This window comes from Pseudophryne corroboree, chromosome 11 (genome assembly GCF_028390025.1).
Source record: "Pseudophryne corroboree isolate aPseCor3 chromosome 11, aPseCor3.hap2, whole genome shotgun sequence".
NCBI lineage: Eukaryota > Metazoa > Chordata > Amphibia > Anura > Myobatrachidae > Pseudophryne > Pseudophryne corroboree.
Genome location: NC_086454.1, coordinates 115,046,450 through 115,064,878, shown reverse-complemented (window position 1 = coordinate 115,064,878; position 18,429 = coordinate 115,046,450). Strand labels below are relative to the sequence as shown.

The 18,429-nt window shown below is 46.9% G+C and overlaps 1 protein-coding gene across 1 annotated transcript in view; it reads right to left on the bottom strand.

The window, feature by feature from the left end:
- The window catches only part of LOC134968664 (mucin-5AC-like), a 509,092-nt gene that overhangs the window by 37,346 nt on the left and 453,317 nt on the right, over window positions 1–18,429 (bottom strand). Inside the window, exon 39 of the mRNA XM_063944186.1 lies at window positions 12,027–12,198. Coding sequence (XP_063800256.1) covers window positions 12,027–12,198 — 172 coding nt within the window. The remainder of the gene's footprint in view (window positions 1–12,026; window positions 12,199–18,429) is intronic.

The window sequence follows — 18,429 nt, the reverse complement described above, 5'->3', positions numbered from 1 at the left end:
ACTGAAGTCTGTATAGTAAAGCAGAAACTGCCTTTCTATTTATTACTTACTCAGTAAATACTCCGAGCTCAATAATTGAAAAATATATGAATAGGTCAAAAATCAAGTGTAAGTACTGTATTAAGCATATATACATACACAGAAATACCGTCTGAGGAAACCGCTGATTACTCGACATAGCAAGGCGGGGAAATGTGTCACAGGATTCTCACACTTCCCTTCTGCTCCTTAGATCGTGTTGGTTGAGGGGATCCGGTCAGGGTCCCGGCAGGTCAGAATCCCGACATCGGAATCCCAACACTACTCGGAATGCTGATACCGGCATACCGAATAGGATTTCCAGCCAGGCGCCGGAATCCTGACAGCCAGGATCTCGAACGGTTAACCACCGACATGCCTGAGAGGTAAGGGGTGTGGGGGTTAAGATTAGGCTGTGGGGGAAGGGTTAGGGTTAGATTGCTCCCCAGGCGGTTTAGTTTTAGGTTGCAAGGAGGGTGGGTTAGGTTTAGGCTGCAGGAAGGGGTTAGGTTTAGGCGCCACCTGAGAGGACTAGGGTTAGGCTGTAGGAAGGGGAGGGTTAGGTTTAGGCTACGGAAAGGGAGGGTTATGGTGCTAGGGGAAGCGGGTAAGTATACTTATCTTACCCTGTCCGAATTCTAAACATCAGGATGCCGCAGTTGGTATTCTGGCAAAATCAAATCCCAACCCCTGGTTGAGAACACACTGACACTGGCTGGGCTGTAGACCAATACATACTCCAGTTAATATATTCTCCCATACTGGCTGCATGTCAGAACAGATGGCAGTAGGATGGTACAGTACAGTAGGAATTGTATTCCCATATCTTTGTGGGATCGGTTTGAGAACCCACCGGCCAGGATGCCAAATGTCAGGATCCCGACATCGGCATCCCGAGTGGCGGAATGCCGGCAAGGGGGCAAGTGCAACAAAGTCCCTTGTGAGCGCTATCTGCACTTGCCACGCTGCGAGCTCGGTGGAAGTGTGGCGAGTGAGTCATCGGCTCCCTAACAAGCAGGGAGCCGATATGAAGATGGCGGCTACAGATTAGGAGCGTAGTATGTGCGTCGCTGTGAGGGGCGCCCTGAGCCGGCGCCTTGACCCTAAACTGACCAGAAAGCCTGTTGGGGTCCGCGGATCTCAGCCAGCACAAAATCCTCAGGCCAGTATAATCTAGGAAGAGCGGGAAGACAGCGCTATTAAGGGGGCGGAGCTTCTCCTCAGAGCGGACCCAGCAGAGTTTAGCACCATTTTCCTGCCTGCAGACACGCTGCTAGTGGAAGAGCAGTCCCTCCAGAGCACCTCCAACTATCTGTACGGTACCAGGGGGTTGTAGAAGGGAGGGGAGGCTGTGTAAAGACTGTGTCACATATTAAGGGACACAGTCAGCGCTGGTTAAAAGTCTCCCTATACCTATATAGCGCTGTGTGTGGGTTGGCTCCAATCTCTGTGTCTCTCTGCCATTCTTCAGGGGAAACTCTGTCTGCCCTGTGTGTATGTGGGGTGTACAAGCAAAATGTCTAGAGACTCTGTCTCATATGCTGCAGAGGATTTATCTTCTCAGGAAGATCCCATCCCATGTAATCAGTATTGCACTTTTGTAGCGCAAATCCCAGCTACAGAACTGGATTGGTTAACCTCTCTTAGGGGGACTATTTCTCAGATTTCTGAAAGGGTTGCAAGGACTGAGCATGCTACTCAGTTATTGCAGTCCTCTATGGCAGTATGGTCAGATACTGCTCCCTCAGGGCCCCCTGCGGTACATTCTCACAATGGTGCTCTTGCCCAGATTATGCTGGATGACACGGATACTGATTCTGACACAGCAGACGGTTATGCAGATGCGTCGAGGGGGTCGGCATCACTTGCTAAGGGGGTGATTGAGGCCATCCTGGAAGTGTTACATATTTCTGACACACCTCCTGAGCAGGTTGAGGAGGCCTTTATCACAGACAGTACGAAAGCCCCTCTCACCTTCCCGGCATCTAAGGAATTAAATGCTATATTTGAAAAAGCCTGGGAAAACCCGGAGAAAAAATTCCAGATCCCTAAAAGGGTTCTGGTTGCTTTTCCCTTCCCGGAAGATGATAGAAAAAAATGGAGTCCCCGCTTATAGTTGACGCCTCGGTCTCTAGGCTGGCAAAACAGGTGGTTTTACCAGTCCCAGGATCTACTGTGTTGAACGACTCGGCAGATCGCAAAGTGGATGCTATGCTCAAATCCATATACATGGCTTCAGGGGATATACTGCAGCCTACTATTGCCTGTACATGGATTTCAAAAGCTATAGCAAAGTGGTCAATCACTCTGCAGGAGGACTTGACTACGTTGGATAAAGGTGACGTTGATTTATTTTATGTAACATACAGGATTCTGCAGGGTTCCTGGTAGAATCCATGAAGGATCTGGGTTCCATGGCCGTGGGGATCTCCATGTCCGTCTCGGCTCGCAGGGGTCTCTGGCTGTGCCAATGGTCTGCGGACGCGGAATCCAGGAAAAGTGTGGAGAGCCTACCCTATACAGGTCAGTCTCTGGGGAGTCGCTGGATGCGTGGATTGCCACGGCTACTGTGGGTAATTCTCCTTTTCTCCCCTCAGATGCACGGGCTACGAAGAATCCTTTTACTCCCAACACATCACAGTCCTTTTGGCCCGCTAGGCCTAGAAAGAACAAGCCCTCTCACACCTTCTTTAGAGGTGGTCATGCCAATTCTAAAAAGCCTGCTCCCGCAGGTTCCCAGGACCAGAAGCCTGCTTTTGGTACCTCAAAGTCCTCAGCATGATGGTGGGCCGCAAAGCCTGGAGGAAGGTCAGGTGGGAGCAAGACTCCGGCATTTCAGCCACGTCTGGGTGTCGTCTGGCCTGGACACAGGATATTGGAGTTTCAAACTCTCCCACCTCACAGATTATTCAAATCAGGCTTGCTGGCTTTGCCAGCAGACAGAGCTATTCTACTGGACGCTATCCGAAAATTGATAGTGCCCGAGGTCATTGTTCCAGTTCCACCTCATCAGTTGAACAAATTTTACTATTCAAACCTTTTTGTGGTACCGAAGCCGGATGGTTCAGTAAGGCCAATTCTGAACTTGAAATCTTTGAACCCTTATCTCAGGGACTTCAAATTCAAGATGGAGTCTCTAAGGGCAGTTATCTCAGGACTGAAGGAGGGGGAGTTCCTGGTATCCCTGGACATCAAGGATGCGTACCTCCACATTCCCATTTGGTCGCCGCATCAGGCTTATCTCAGGTTTGCACTGTTAGACGATCACTATCGGTTTCAGGTGCTGCCATTCGGCCTCTCCACGGCACAGAGGGTCTTCACCAAGGTGATGGCAGAGATGATGGTCCTCCTCCGCAAGCAGGGGGTAAACATAATTCTATATCTGGATGATCTGCTGATCAAGGCGTCGTCCAAGGAGAAGTTGTTAAGATCCATTGCTCTCACAACGCATCTGCTCAAGGAGCACGGTTGGATTCTGAACCTTCCAAAGTCTCATCTGGAGCTGACAAGGAGGCTGTCTTTCCTGGGGATGATCCTCGACACGGAGGTGCAGAGGGTGTTTCTACCAGCGGAGAAAGCATTGGTGATTCAAACCATGGTCCGGGATGTCTTGAAGCCTGCCAGGGTGTCGGTTCATCAGTGCATCCGCCTTCTGGGGAAGATGGTTGCCTACTATGAGGCTTTGCAGTACGGAAGGTTTCATGCTCGATCCTTTTAACTGGATCTCTTGGAACAGTGGTCGGGATCTCACCTACACATGCACCAGAGGATACGTCTGTCTCTGAAATAAGGATCGATTACGGTGCAGTGTAATGTGAATAAAAAGCGATAGTGTGGCATCATTTGAATTGGGGTACTGTTGTGTGGCCAGCCCCTTTCCAGCATAAACACACCTCTTTTTTCAGCACGCACCAATACTCTTGCTGGCACAGGGCACCAAAATGAGGACTGTTATGGGTGAGGGGTGATGGTGCTGGGAAAGGGGTACAGGGTCAGAGGCGGAACTAGCGGCAGTGCTAATGGGCACCAGCCAAAATCTTGCCTAGGGCATCAAATTAGCTAGGGCCGGCTCTGGTGACCACAATGTGTCACGCTCCCCTGTCTGAACAGCCTGCCACCTCAGCCCCCCGGCTCCCACTAGGTAAGGGGATGGGGGTGAGAGAGAGTTAACACATTGATAGGACTAGAGGAGGGAGAGAGACACTTAAGGGGGCGGGGGCACTGGGAGACATAGAAAGGAGGGAAAAGAGATACACTATGACATGGGGGGGGACACTGGGAGACTTAAAATGTGATGGTGTGCTGAGTGATGACACAGGGGGTAGGTAATGGTGTGGCTGAGAGACACAGGGGGCAGGATGTTAGTGTGGTTGAACCGCTGTTGTACAATGCTGACCTTTCTACACAACCAGGCATCTTCTGGACGATGTAATCTCCTACATGAATAGTGAATGCCGACTGAAGATGCCGTCTGCCTCAGAGGATAAAATTCTCCAGAGGTTCCACATTGTTAGAAGCCATCCTACAGGTAAGGTGCGTGTGCAATTGAAAAGAATGTCTCCATTGTGACGTGAAACAGGTGTCATATCGGCACACCACATTTTCAGTGGCCACGCCCCCTCTGGGCATTTTTGGGCGCGCCTACGGCGCGCACATAGCTTGGAGTCTAAATCATTGGAGGGGGGGCGGAGGGGGGGGCATTCATAATCTTGCCCTGGGCTCCAAAAACCCTTATTACGCCTCTGGTAAGGACCCAATGCCGTGGCTATGCACATAGACACATTCAGTGACATAGAAAAGGATGACTGGCTCCTCTATACAGAAGGGCCAGAGCAGTATTTTCTAGCAAATAACATGCAGAGAAACAAGTGCCTGTGCTATTAAGTTCAATGGGGGAAAGCCTATGGTCTGCTTCACACTTTAACATCCCCTTTAAAACATGCTGCAAAGTCATACACAGATATTAAGATTCTACAAGAGCATCTGTCCCCTAAGCCTCTCCTGGTAGCAGAGCGGTTCAGATTCCATAAACGGAACCTAGAGGAGGGGGAGTCAGTGGCTACATATGTGGCAGAATTAAAAAGACTGTTGGAGCACTGCCAGTTTGGATAAGGCCTGAATGATGCCCTGAGAGACCATCTGGTGTGTGGCATTTTAAGAGAGAATGTGCAAAAAATGTTTACTAACAGATCTCACATATACATGCACAGTACAAGTGGCACTTTCAATGGGAACTGCAGCTACAGATTTATGGAGCTTCAAATTGCAGGCAAGTCAGCATCTCAAATTCACAAAATGGTGACAAAAACAAATACAACGCCCTTGCATGCAGATGGTGCCCCATTCGAAGTATGGTACCGCTGTGGTGCAGATACACATTCAACCAGGGACTGTAGGTACAAACTTGAACTGTGTAGGTAATGCAACAAAAAGGGGCATATTAAATGGGTGTGCCAGTCACAGGCATATCACGCTAGGGCCACTGGTGGAAGACAGAAGCACAGTAGAGTAAGGAATACATTTGCTTTAGAAACCATACGGGATGATCTGGGCAGTTTGTAAGTTTGCAGTAAAAGGTGGTGACAAGCAAGCAATTTGGGTCACTCCACACATCAATGAACACCCTGTTAAAGTGGAACTGAACACAGGATCAGCAGTCTCTGTAATGTCACAGCAAGAGTACAAACGCCATTTTAAAATTTTTAAATTAAACAAAACTTTGATATAGCTTAAAACAGATACTGGTGAGAAAATTATTCCATGCGGGGTGTTGCCTGTACTTGTGCAGTATAATGGCCAGCAGGAGTCTCTGGACTTCTACATCGTTCAAAAAGGCAGCCCAGCATTGTGGAGTCGAGAATGGCTGCAAAAAAATTCAATTAGACTAGTCAGTCATCAAAAGCCTGAGCGTCACCCACACCCTGCCCTTGTTCCTTAACACAGTCCTTAACCAAGCTACCGCTGTTTTGCTACGAGGCATTGGGACTTTGCAATATATCAAAGAGAAGCTAGTGCTCAATGGTGGAACTGTTCCCAGGTTCCATAAAGCTCACCCAGTACCATATGCCGTCAAGCAGAAGGTGGAGTTGGAGTTAGATCATATGGAAGGTGAGAAAATCACATTCAAGGGGGCTTGGAGCCCTTGGGCAACTCCAGTTGTTCCAAATGTAAAAAAAAGAATGGCACTGTATGGCTGTGCGGGGACTTCAAGGTCACCATAAATCCAGTATTGCAAACATACCACTACCCATTACCAAAAATTTAACATATCTTTGCAAATCTGGCAGTAGGACGAAAATTTAGCAAGATTGACCTTGCTGGTGCATATCTACAAATGGAGATAGAGGATGATTCAAAGGTGTTCTTCGGTTGGTGTTTGGCCTCTGCCCCTGCATCCATTACATCAGTTTCTCCAGCAGGGTCAGAAATGGATACAGTCTATACAATGTGAGCATGCTTTTACAAAGGCAGCCAATTTTGTCCATCTTTAACTCTCAGAAGGGTATTCCTGTCACAGTGGCTGCTAGGATGCAGCACTGGGCGCTACTCTTAGGTAGACGTCTCTATACTATAGAATTGAAGCAGGCTACACAATATACTGCAGATGGGTTGTCCCAATTGCCTTTACAGACTGCTTCATTGTCACGGACAACTGAGAATTTGTGGAATGTTTTCACAATGTCACAAGTGGAATGTCTTCCCATAACTGCCAGTATGATCACATGTGAGACTGCTCAAGACCCCATCATGGCTCAAGTACTCACAGCCACACAAAAAGGGTGAGTTGCACCAGTGTGTTGGCAGCTAGCCCCTTGTATCGGAGTTGACAGTTGTTACTGACTGCCTCCTCTGGGGGTTGTGGATCATCGTGCCTGTCAAACTGTGTGCATGAGTCTTGGAACTCCACGTGGGTCATTTGGGTGTGGTCAAAATGAACACACTGGCCAGGTGTTTTGTTTGGTGGCCAGGATTGGATCAGCAGTTGGAGGATCTGGCTCGAGAGTGTTCCAGGTGCCAATCTGTTCAAAATATGCCTGCTCCAGCACCATTGCATCCATGGGAGTGGCCATCCACTCCATGGCAACCGATTCATGTGAACTTTGTGGGACCATTTCTGGGTTTCTGGTGGTGGTGAATGCCTGTTCCAAATGGCCTGAAGTTTTTACAGTTACTTATACTACAGCTACGCACACGGTGGAAGTGCTGAGGATTTTTTTTGTCGGAACAGGGGTTCCAGAGCAGTTGGTCAGTGATAATGGACCTCCCTTTCCTGATGAAAAATGGAATTCATCATATCACCTCTACCCCATATCAGCCAGCTACACATGGACTGGCTGAATGCTTCATACAAACTTTAAAGCAAGCCTGCCGTGCCATGCGCACAGACAAGAGTACATTACAGCACAAACTCTCCAATTTCTTGTTTGTATACAAGAATGCGGTTCCATAACTAATCAACCCCAGCTATGCTGTTCCTGGTTAGGAACCTCAGGTCTCGACGAGGTTTGATCAAGCTAGATATTAGCAGATTGATTCGTGATTGGCAACTGAAGCAGTCTCAAAGTTCAGGCGGTACCAAAATGTGAGTTTTGTCTGTAGGCCAAACTGTGTTGGCACCTAACTATCGTGGAGAACAGAATTGGGTAATTGCAACAGTAACTCAATGTAAAGGCCCATTGTCATATATAGAGGAAATTGAGCCCAAGGTACTGTGGCACAGACACCTGGATCAACTACGGAAGCATATTGGATCACCTACGCTTGATGGAGAAAAACCTGCTACAGAGTCTCCGTTGTCAATACCCGCACCAGTAGACCCAGCGGCTTGTTTGGATGACTTGTCCAGAGTTGCCCAATTGTTCCAACCCAATGATAATGTTGAAGTGAACACTGATACAGTGGAGTAAACAGATATCATAAGCGCTCTTGCTCCAAGTTTATAGGTCATTCATGAGGACCGCCGCTACCCTTCCCGTGTAAGACATGCACCACAAAGACTGAATTTGGAAGATGGGTTTAAGAGGCATTTATCTACATGGGGAGGGAATTGTTAGATATGGTAAACTAGCTTTGCTAAATTCACACTGCTTTACATTTCTGTTTCATGCTTGCAGTACCATGTCTCACCACTATTTTGTTGTGTAGTGCTATTTTGCAGCGTGCTGCAAAATGTGTTGCTTTATGTTTGTTTGCAGTTAAGTAACGTTTCAAGCAGCATGCTGATCTCAGTTCCCAGTCTCCATGTCTGTTTGCATGAATGAGCACCTACACAGACACTACAATCCAGGGACATGCAGTCAGGGGAGGCAGGACCTCCCCTGTCATTAATGAATAAAATAATACGAAGAAGATACTTATGACACATATTCTGTGTCATAAGTATCTCCTTTATATTAATCTAATCATTTTTACTCCTAGAATGGGTTTAGGAGGCACCTCCCGTTGTTAATGGGAACGGAGGGCGGGCAGGTGCGGGGGCGGGCCAAGCCTTGGGCAGTTAAAGCCCATTGAAAATATAATAGAAAGCGGCACCTACTAAAGTGCCGCTTTCATACAGGGACGTGCTTTCAACCCATGAAAGCACACCCGTCAGTGATGCCAGATGTGATTGGCCAGTGGATCCGTCACTGGATCCGCTGCCATCACTCACTGGGTGTGGGCGAATGCGGCGGAGATGTGGGCGGCGTGATGCGGTGGCGGTGCGGGCGTCAGTGGTGGCAGGCATGGATCCGAGATCCCTGCCTGCCATACTGCAGGGTTTGGCAGCGGAGCGGTACCCTTTTCAAAAATGGCGCCACAGCGTCATTTTTTAAATTAAAGATGGCCGCCGTGACCCAATCACGGCTCGCCGCATCATCGCCCCGCCCCCTCAGGCTTACTTATATAAGTCAGTGCGAGGCAGCGGCTGTCAGTCCGACGGTGGAGGAAGAGCAGTGAAGAACTCCTGAAGATAGAAGATGCCGTGAAAGTCCTAGATGGGCGGTGGCTATGCAAAAAGAGCTTAAAGGGCGCCACCCACCAGGTGAAGACGCCGGAAGCCCTGGGCAGGCGGAGGCTATGCAAAAGAGTTTATAGGCCACCACCTCCCAGGTGAAGACGCCGGAGGAAGATGTCAGAAGCCCTGGGCAGGCGGCCGCTATGCAAAAGAGCTTAAAGGCCGCAGCCTCCCAAGTGAAGACCCTGAATAATAAATTTTATTTTAAAACTGTGTCTTGTATTTTAATATTTTCTTTACAGGTGGACTACAGGTGCCAGCGGCCCCTTAATGTCCAGGCATGCTGGCACTTGTGGTTCTCCAAGTGCCGGCATGCTAGATCGGGCTTGCTGGGACCTGTAGGCCACCTGTAAAGAACAATATTATAGCATGAACCCCGCACCCACTACCACCAGGGGTGCGGGGCATAGCCCTGGGCTATCAGCCCAGTGCTGGTTGTTGCTTAGGAGGGGGGGACACCTCTTAAATTTTTGGGGTAACCACTTTCTGAGGAATGCCAACCCTGGGCTGACTGGTTTGGGGGGTGTTAATGTTATGTCAGGGGGACCCCATACTGATTGCCTCCCCTGCTATGGCATTATCCCCCTGGCTGGTTCATCCTGGTGCTGGTTTTTGTGATGCAAGGTGGACTCTACGTTTGTTTGTTTTTAGGCGGGGGGGGGGGCTGTTGGGTAGCAGCAAGTGCCTCCCCAGCCACTGACCTCACCGCACGTCACTGCTACAATCACAGCATTCAGCAGTGTGCCTGAGAGTGAAATAGTGCAGAGTCCCAGTCACAGCACCTTATATAGAATCCAAAATCCATAAGAATCCGATGCCGGCAGGATGATATTTTGCCTTCAAATTGAATACGAGTCTGGCGGCACCACCCGAGTTGCCATTCGGATTGACTTGGATACCTGAAGTTCGGGCGTGTTTGGATTACAGGTAATCCGGACCGTTCATCTCTACTACAAACTTGAAAAAATTGTCAAATATAACAATTGTGAGAGTGTTGACTATGTTACTGTAACTGATGCAGGTCTGCATAAGAGATTTACATCTGGAGTGTTACATCTGGTGGAACTGCTGAGCCTGACTAACCAACTCAGAGCCTGCTATTGATGCAGATGCCTTGATTAGCATAATAATGGGGGAAATGTACTGGTGGTGTCAACAGCATTCCATTGTGTCTGAAAATAGATTTCCATGTTGAGGAGATTTGTCAGATGTGTCTAATAAAGACCCGATCACTGCAAACTGAGAAGGGGTGTGCTTTTTTCCCCCTGGAATCCCCCCAGCACACTGACTAATACCCGCAACAATACCTGAATACCAGTTATTGTTGCGGATATTAGTCAGTGTGCTGGGGGATACCAGGGAGGAAGGAGGGGAGCACCCCACCCCCCTCTCTGTTTGCTGTGACCCCTCCCCTTTTCTAGCACCTGATAAGTATATCCAGAGTGATTGAGCTACTACCACTGTTTGTTTGAATGTGTGAGAAGGCATTAAATGGGAGCAGCATTTAGAAGGCATGCTGGTCCTTGTGGTGCTAATGGGAGATCTTAGGGGTGGCTCTCAGGTAAACTAGCCCTCAATCTGGATGTAATTTTGTATGAGCCTTTATCATGAGTAGACAAATCTAATGGCCCTATGTGGGCACTGCTATTAGGCAGCGTAGGACTGCTGATATTGGAGAAGCCTTGACGTGGCTCAGCAGCTTCCCATGTATTTGCAAATTCATGTAACAAATATAGGTTCAGGTATTGTTGCGGGTATTAGTCAGTGTGCCGGGAGGATACCGGGGGGGGAGGGGGGTAATATCTGTGAAGACCCCCACATACGGTATGATGTATACTGACGATGTGACCGTTGATCCGATGGCTGACATAGCGGGTGGTCCCTACACATGAGTGCCCTATCTACTCCGCATAGCACTGCATGGCATCGTCAGCCGCATCGCCTGATCTTTTGAACACGCAGAAAGATCAAGAGAAGCGACGGATGATCCAACAGGAGCGCTCAATGGCCCTCATTCCGAGTTGTTCGCTCGCAAGGCGATTTTAGCAGTATTGCACACGCTAAGCCGCCGCCTACTGGGAGTGAATCTTAGCTTCTTAAAATTGCGAACGAAAGATTCGCAATATTGCGATTACACATCTCGTAGCAGTTTCTGAGTAGCTTCAGACTTACTCGGCATCTGCGATCAGTTCAGTGCTTATCGTTCCTGGTTTGATGTCACAAACACACCCAGCGTTCGCCCAGACACTCCTCCGTTTCTCCAGCCACTCCCACGTTTTTTCCGGAAACGGTAGCGTTTTTTCCCACACGCCCATAAAACGGCCTGTTTCCGCCCAGTAACACCCATTTCCTGTTAATCACACTACGATCGCCTGAGCGAAGAAAAAGCCGTGAGTAAAAATCCAACCTTCATAGCAAATTTACTTGGCGCAGTCGCAGTGCGGACATTGCGCATGCGCACTAAGCGGAAAAACGCTGCGATGCGAAGAAATTTTCAGAGCGAACGACTCGGAATGACCTCCAATGAACGATATCACGCATACACACGGAACAATATAGCTTATCATTCCAATGTGTCTGATCGTCAGTTATATTGTTTCGTGTGTGGGGGCCTTAAGAGTGGCACTTTCGCAAAATAATTGAAATGCAAGATATTAGGAGAAAGTCTGTGAGGTACGGACATATAACTTATCCCAGGCACACGAGCAGCTTGTGTTTTCAGGATTTTTTTTAATCATGTACAAGTGGCATAATTCCTGAAAATGAATGAGGGTACTTGAGGACTGGAGCTGGAAACACCTGCAACTCACTATACTATTTTCAAATATGGTATTTGTCAAATACCTTTGGTATGTCATACTGTACTTTATTAGAACATAATAAACTTCACAAAGTGGAGTTGATTTGTTACTAAATAAATCACTGTTCTATTTGTAAATTGAATTGAAAAAATATACAGCATGTCCATATTACGTACAGTATATATAGTTCATTACAAAAAAAGTTAACTTACGACGGCACACTTGCTTCATACAACAAGGATTGTTTTGATCAGTAACATTTACAACATAGCCATTTGTGCAGTTTAGTAGAACAGGTTGCGGACACTGGATTGGCGTGCATATTATAGTTCCGTAGTGGTCACATGTACAGTTGTAGCAGTTTCTTATCCAGTTATCTCCAGGCTGTTAACAGGGATACAGAAGATTTTGTATGATAGCAACACAATATAGCATTGAATATAGAATTAATCTCCACTAAAACAAAATACAGTAGATGTAGTAATAATTGCATGAACAAAAGGAATGCTGTGATCATTCTTGTGTATGTATCAAATAATCTCGTAACATTTACACATTTTGTGTCAAACTAGATAATATTCTACAAACAGAAACAGGAAAATGTTGGACACCATCATTTCTGCAAAGAAAAAACATTTGATTTGAGCAAATATGAAAGAATAATTGACTCTCTTCACCATGTTTAATTTATAAACGTTCAATAAACCTTTCACTCACATAAAAGCTGAATTGTGGCACACTGGTAATTTGTGTCCTGTTCTATTTGCTGAAAATTCACAACTGGTATCATAGGATGTAATGACAGACTTATGATATCTAGTACACACAGCATACTGAACATCAATCTAGAGTCCACTCTTACATATCTTTCACATAATTGAATTCTAAAATTCAAAATATACTGTAGAAACACGGGCCCTCATTCCGAGTTATTCGCTCGCTAGCTGCTTTTAGCAGCATTGCACACGCTAAGCCGCCGCCCTCTGGGAGTGTATCTTAGCATAGCAGAATTGCGAACGAAAGATTAGCAGAATTGCGATTAGAAAATTCTTAGCAGTTTCTGAGTAGCTCCAGACTTACTCCTACATTGCGATCAGTTCAGTCAGTTTCGTTCCTGGTTTGACGTCACAAACACGCCCTGCGTTCGGCCAGACACTCCCCCGTTTCTCTAGCCACTCCCGCGTTTTTCCCTGAAACGCCTGCGTTTTTCCGCACACTCCCAGAAAACGGTCAGTTTCCGCCCAGAAACACCCATTTCCTGTCAATCACTTACCGATCAGCAAAACGATGAAAAAACTTTGTTACGCCGTGAGTAAAATACCAAACTTTTGTGTAAAATAACTATGCGCATGCGCTATGCAAACCTTGCGCATGCGCAGTAAGCGACTAATCGCAGTATAGCGAAAATCAGCAACGAGCGAACAATTCGGAATGACCCCCATGATACAGAATAAGCTTTGGCCAAGCCATACACCTTAGTTTAAACATGTGCACACTGATTTCCTGCACAGCACATGGGCCTGATTTGAATGTGGTTGGAGTAGCTATCACTGCTGCCTGCCTAGAAGCAGCAGCAATAGCTCTAATATGGTAATGCAGCAGGAGGCGTCACGTCACCTGCGTGCATTACGGATCCCATGGGGTCGCGCAAAGCCGCAGGTCTGAGCAAGAGGCCAGGAAATCTCCTGTCCCTTCCACACAACAGTGGCAGCACACCTCCATTTTGTGAAATGGAGACCGCCCCCACCCCATTTTAAAATGACATCACAACAGCAGTGCAGTAGCAGCGACAGCATCCCTTCAGCACATATCACGTTATGATGTCACATAACATGTAATGGGGTAGCAGCAAGATGTGTACCGGGCAACTGTGCATCCCAATCAACCTTTTGCTTGAGCTTCGGCACTGGCTGTACACACCTCACTATGGGCCAGAATAACAGTCTTGATGCCCCTTTACTCATGGTTAATTTGTGCAGTATAAAGCTTCACCAAGCAGGAGTAAACAGTAATGTCATTTTATACAAGGTTTGATTCTAAAGTTGTTGGCTTTTGAACAGTTAATTTGATATTTATACTTTTGCTCAGGAACTCCTTTCATCTCCCCAAAAACCTTGGCTTGGTTCGAGGTAGTGTTATAACCTCAAGGGAGTGGACAGTATGGGGCTAATTCAAAGTTGGGAGCAAAGCAAAAATAAAAGAAGTAACTTTGCACTTACTCTAGATATACCATGTTATTCACACTGGGGAATTACTGGGTTGGGTATGTTATCCCGGCTGCCGGGATCCCGGAGGTCAGCATGCTAACACCAGGATCCTGGCAGCTGAATGCCGACGGGCGGGGTTCAACAAAGACCCGTGCGGGCTCACTGCACTCGCCACTGGTTCTATTCCTACTCTATGGGACACCCAGGAGTGGGTATAGACCCTGTGGGTCGGCATTCCGACTGCCAGCATTTTTAGCATTTGGGATCCCGGCATTGGCATGCTGACCACTGGGATCCTGAGTGCCGGTGACATAACCGCATCCCGAATTACTAGCTGCCCACCAATACTGGATAGCTTTATATTTATGCTGCAATGTTGAGCACAGAGTGCATTTCCTACTAGTCTATGGGGGTCATTCTGACCCTTTCGCACACAGCGGTTCTTCGCTGCGGTGCGAACGGGCCAGAACTGCGGCTGCATGGTGCTCACATTGCACATGCGCGTTATTGCCCAAAATGGGAGTCGCCGGGCAACGACGCCAGGACCGAAGAAAGCGATTGCAGGCCCGATCGCAAGAAGATTGACAGCAGGAAGGAGGATTGGGGCGTCTAATCACCATTTCCCAGGTGTGGTAAGGTGAACACAGGCATGCCCAGGCGTTTGGAGGGCGGATGTCTGACGTCACAGCCGGGACCTTCATCGCTGGATCCGTCGCACTGGGTAAGTAGGTGCAAAGCTGGTCTTGTTCTGCACAAAACTTTTTTAGCATAGCAGGGCTGCACAAGCGATTGCAGCCCTGCTATGCTAAAATACACTCCCCCATAGGCGGCGTTAAGTTGATCGCACCAGCAGCAAAAAATTATGTGCGATCAACTCGGAATGACCACCTATGTGATCAGTATTTGCTCCACAAGGAATAATTGAGTGCCATCGTCAGCTTCATTTTGAACAAGGACATAACAAATACTACATGGTTCTTAAATCCCAAAACAGGTATACAAAACATGTACATACTGTACACAGTGAACAGTATTGGAAATGAAAATATTCAACCCATTGACAGATAATAATGGAGCATAAAAGTTACTTGCAGTCTTCTGGCTTCAGGCTCTTAAATGCAGAATGAATTATCTGTATCTTTATCTGCAAACACTGTCCAGCCAGCCAAAATGACCACTTCATATTTCGGTACAGCCGTGGTTCTCAAAGAGGCAGAGAGGATATTATAGATGTAGAGCAAGTATTGTTTACAAAATAATAAAATGAAAACTGGGAAACATAGAGGCAGATGTATTAACCTGGAGAAGGCATAAGGAAGTGTTAAACCAGTGATATGTGCAAGGTGATAAAGGCACCAGCCAATCAGATCCTAACTTTTAATTTACATTTTGGAGCTGATTGGCTGGTGCCTTTATCACCTTGCACATATCACTGGTTTATCACTTCCTTATGCCTTCTCCAGGTTAATACATCTCCACCATAGTTACAGATTAAGACATACTTGCCAACACTCCCGCATTTTGCGGGAGGCTCCCGTTCCGCCAAGCATTCTCCCGCTGCCCCGCAAAACCCTCCCAATCCCCCGGAATCCCTGTCAGAAATCCACACCGCGATGGGGGACGGAGCTTGGATTGAGCATGCAGAATAGGTCGGACAACACAGTGGGCTAATGGGCAGCATCGGACTCCCGGCCCCGCAGAGACTGCGAGCAGCCAGCCACTATGGAAACCTTACAGCACCTTTCCCTCTCCAGCGGCCGTGTCAGCTGCAGCGGCTGATCTGACCCCCTCTCCACCACTTACAGACCTGTGGGCAGTAAGTCATCTAGGAGGGCGAGTGATCTGAGAGGATTGACAGTCTGGAGGTGGCTAGGAAATATTCTTCCACAGGGTAACAGATGGACGCGACTGTGACCTCTGGCCTCCAACGGCAGCTTGGCAGAGCTCCCACTAGATTTATGCTGTATCTGCCGTTTCTGTACATACTTGGTAGTCACTGAGTTTATAAGGCACCCGCCCACACTTCTGTGCGTCCAGATAGCTCTGGTGACCACCTTCTCTGTACCACTGCGGCGCACCCGCTGCTGCATAGAATGCTCATACTGTGATCCGGTAACCTTACCTGACCCTCCTTATCACAGGCAGCCTTCCATGCTGAGAGATTAAACAGCCCCCACTGATGACCTTTTATTCCAGTCCCGTCCTGCTGCTGTAAAGTCTGCTGAGTTCTGGTGAGCTTGTGTAACTCCTAATCACCTGCCATTTGTAACACAGGTTCTGGAACCTAGCAAGCCCACACAGCTTGGCTTTTCCCCACCCTCCTGTTCCTTACCCTTGTTTGTTGTATCCCCCTCTGTTAAAGTTCAGGGTTAGGGTTATTACTTCATCCAAGGACTGGCACTATACCATTCCTTTTTGACATTAGAAGCACAGTATCCACCAAGAACAATAGGATATTTAATTATTACTGGTTATTAAATGCACTGAGCTGAACAGTACACATTTATCCTGGCAATTAGCAGATTCCCGTAAATGCCAATCACATTTTCTGTTTACTACTGCTGCAAATATGTTATATGCTATTTATATACTTTACACTGCAAGTATAAAGGCTAATAAACAGCTGGGGATGCGGTCACATGACCTGCAGTCGGGATCCCGACGGTCAGGATGTCAACGCCGGGATACCAATTGCTGGCAATTTCGACGGTCAGCATGCAGACACACAGGGACAATTCCCCCTTGTGAGTGTCCACGACACCCATAGAGTGGGAACAGAAGCTGTGGCAAGCGCAGCGAGCCCGCCAAGGGCTCCATTGTGCTCCCCCCCCACCCCCACGGCCCTGTCGGCATTCTGGGCTAGGTATGCTGACCTTCGGGATCCCGACTGCAGGCACAACAATCGCAACCCAATAGCTGAATATGAATACTCTACTTGCCCTGTACTTTATAAGGTTGACTACTTATATAATGCAGTGAGAGAGAAAAATAAAGAGAGAAAGAACACAGTGTGGTATATCAATACACACGCTGTCCTATGCTCTAATGTGTCAATATATTAGCAGCCTATACAGCAAAATATAACTATCTATATTTATCCTTTAAACTGCACAGTGAAGTGTATTTGAGGCATTGCAACATAATAACCATATGAAAATTCTTTAGCAACGGATATGTAACTGTTACTACTACTGTGTTACCAATTAAACTATTGAACAATCAAATAGACACTTCTGAGCACATAACAGATTCAGGCTGTACTGTTACCAAGGATATTTAACACAGTAAACTAGGACCAGTATTCATTCTTTGCATAAGGGTGAGAAATTGATTGAGATACAATATATTTTTGGCTATCAGTAATGACAATATCTGGTAAAATCCAAAAATATATTGGCAGGTTAATTGGCTCCTGACAAAAACAATTAACCCTAATGTGTACATGAGCAGACTAGATGTGCCAACTGGTTCTTTTCTGCCGTCAAATTCTATGTTTCTATGAGGAGTGCCCAATCCCAAGGTGAGTGTATGTGGTTCTACCTCAGCGACTCCATAGGCTCGCACTGTGTATAGGCTGCTACTGTCCTATGTGGTGTGTGTGGGTGTGTATAAACTGGCACTGACCCCTGTATGTGTGTAGGCTGGCACAGATCCATGTGTGTATGTAGGGTTGCACTGACCCCTTTGTATCCAAACAGTGGAGGTTATAAAAACACAAGAGGGTCACGTTGCAAGGAGTCAATCAGTGTCAGTAATCACATAAATTAGTGATATTTTGTGACTACATACGCCACCCATACACATGCTTCCTCTGGCAGCATGCTGCACTTAATAATTTAGTTTCTACCTACCACTGCAGGACACACCCCTGAGTGGCAAGAGACACACCCACAGGTGGAGCTCAAAATATCCTTTAGGTGGAGCATGACACCCCCCCCTCAGTGGCGTACTGTGCAAACTCTCATACCATCTAGAATCTCCCTGAAACTGGTTTCCAAAAGTAGGCAAGTATGGATTAAGATGAAATAGTAGCAATAAATGTACAAAGTAGAAAAGTTTTTGTTTTTCTGACAAATATATCAGGATAAACCTGGTGTGATAGAAACCACATAGCACTATCTTGGTGTAGCAGTACAAGTACCTGAGGCAAAGGTCATTTATGGATTCATCAGTCAATGGAGTCTCATTTTAAAAATTCTTCACAAATGGTTTACACTTACTGTAATAAGTAATAGAAATGTGCACAGAAACCCATGTTTTTGTTTTGGTTCCAAACCATCATTGTGTTTCTGGGTTTGATTTTGATAAAAATACCTTCGAGTGTTTTGGTTTTGTATCTGGAGTTCTTAATTTTTTTTTTATCAAAATAGCTAAAATCAAATGGCCCCTGAAATCACAAGGGAGGTAC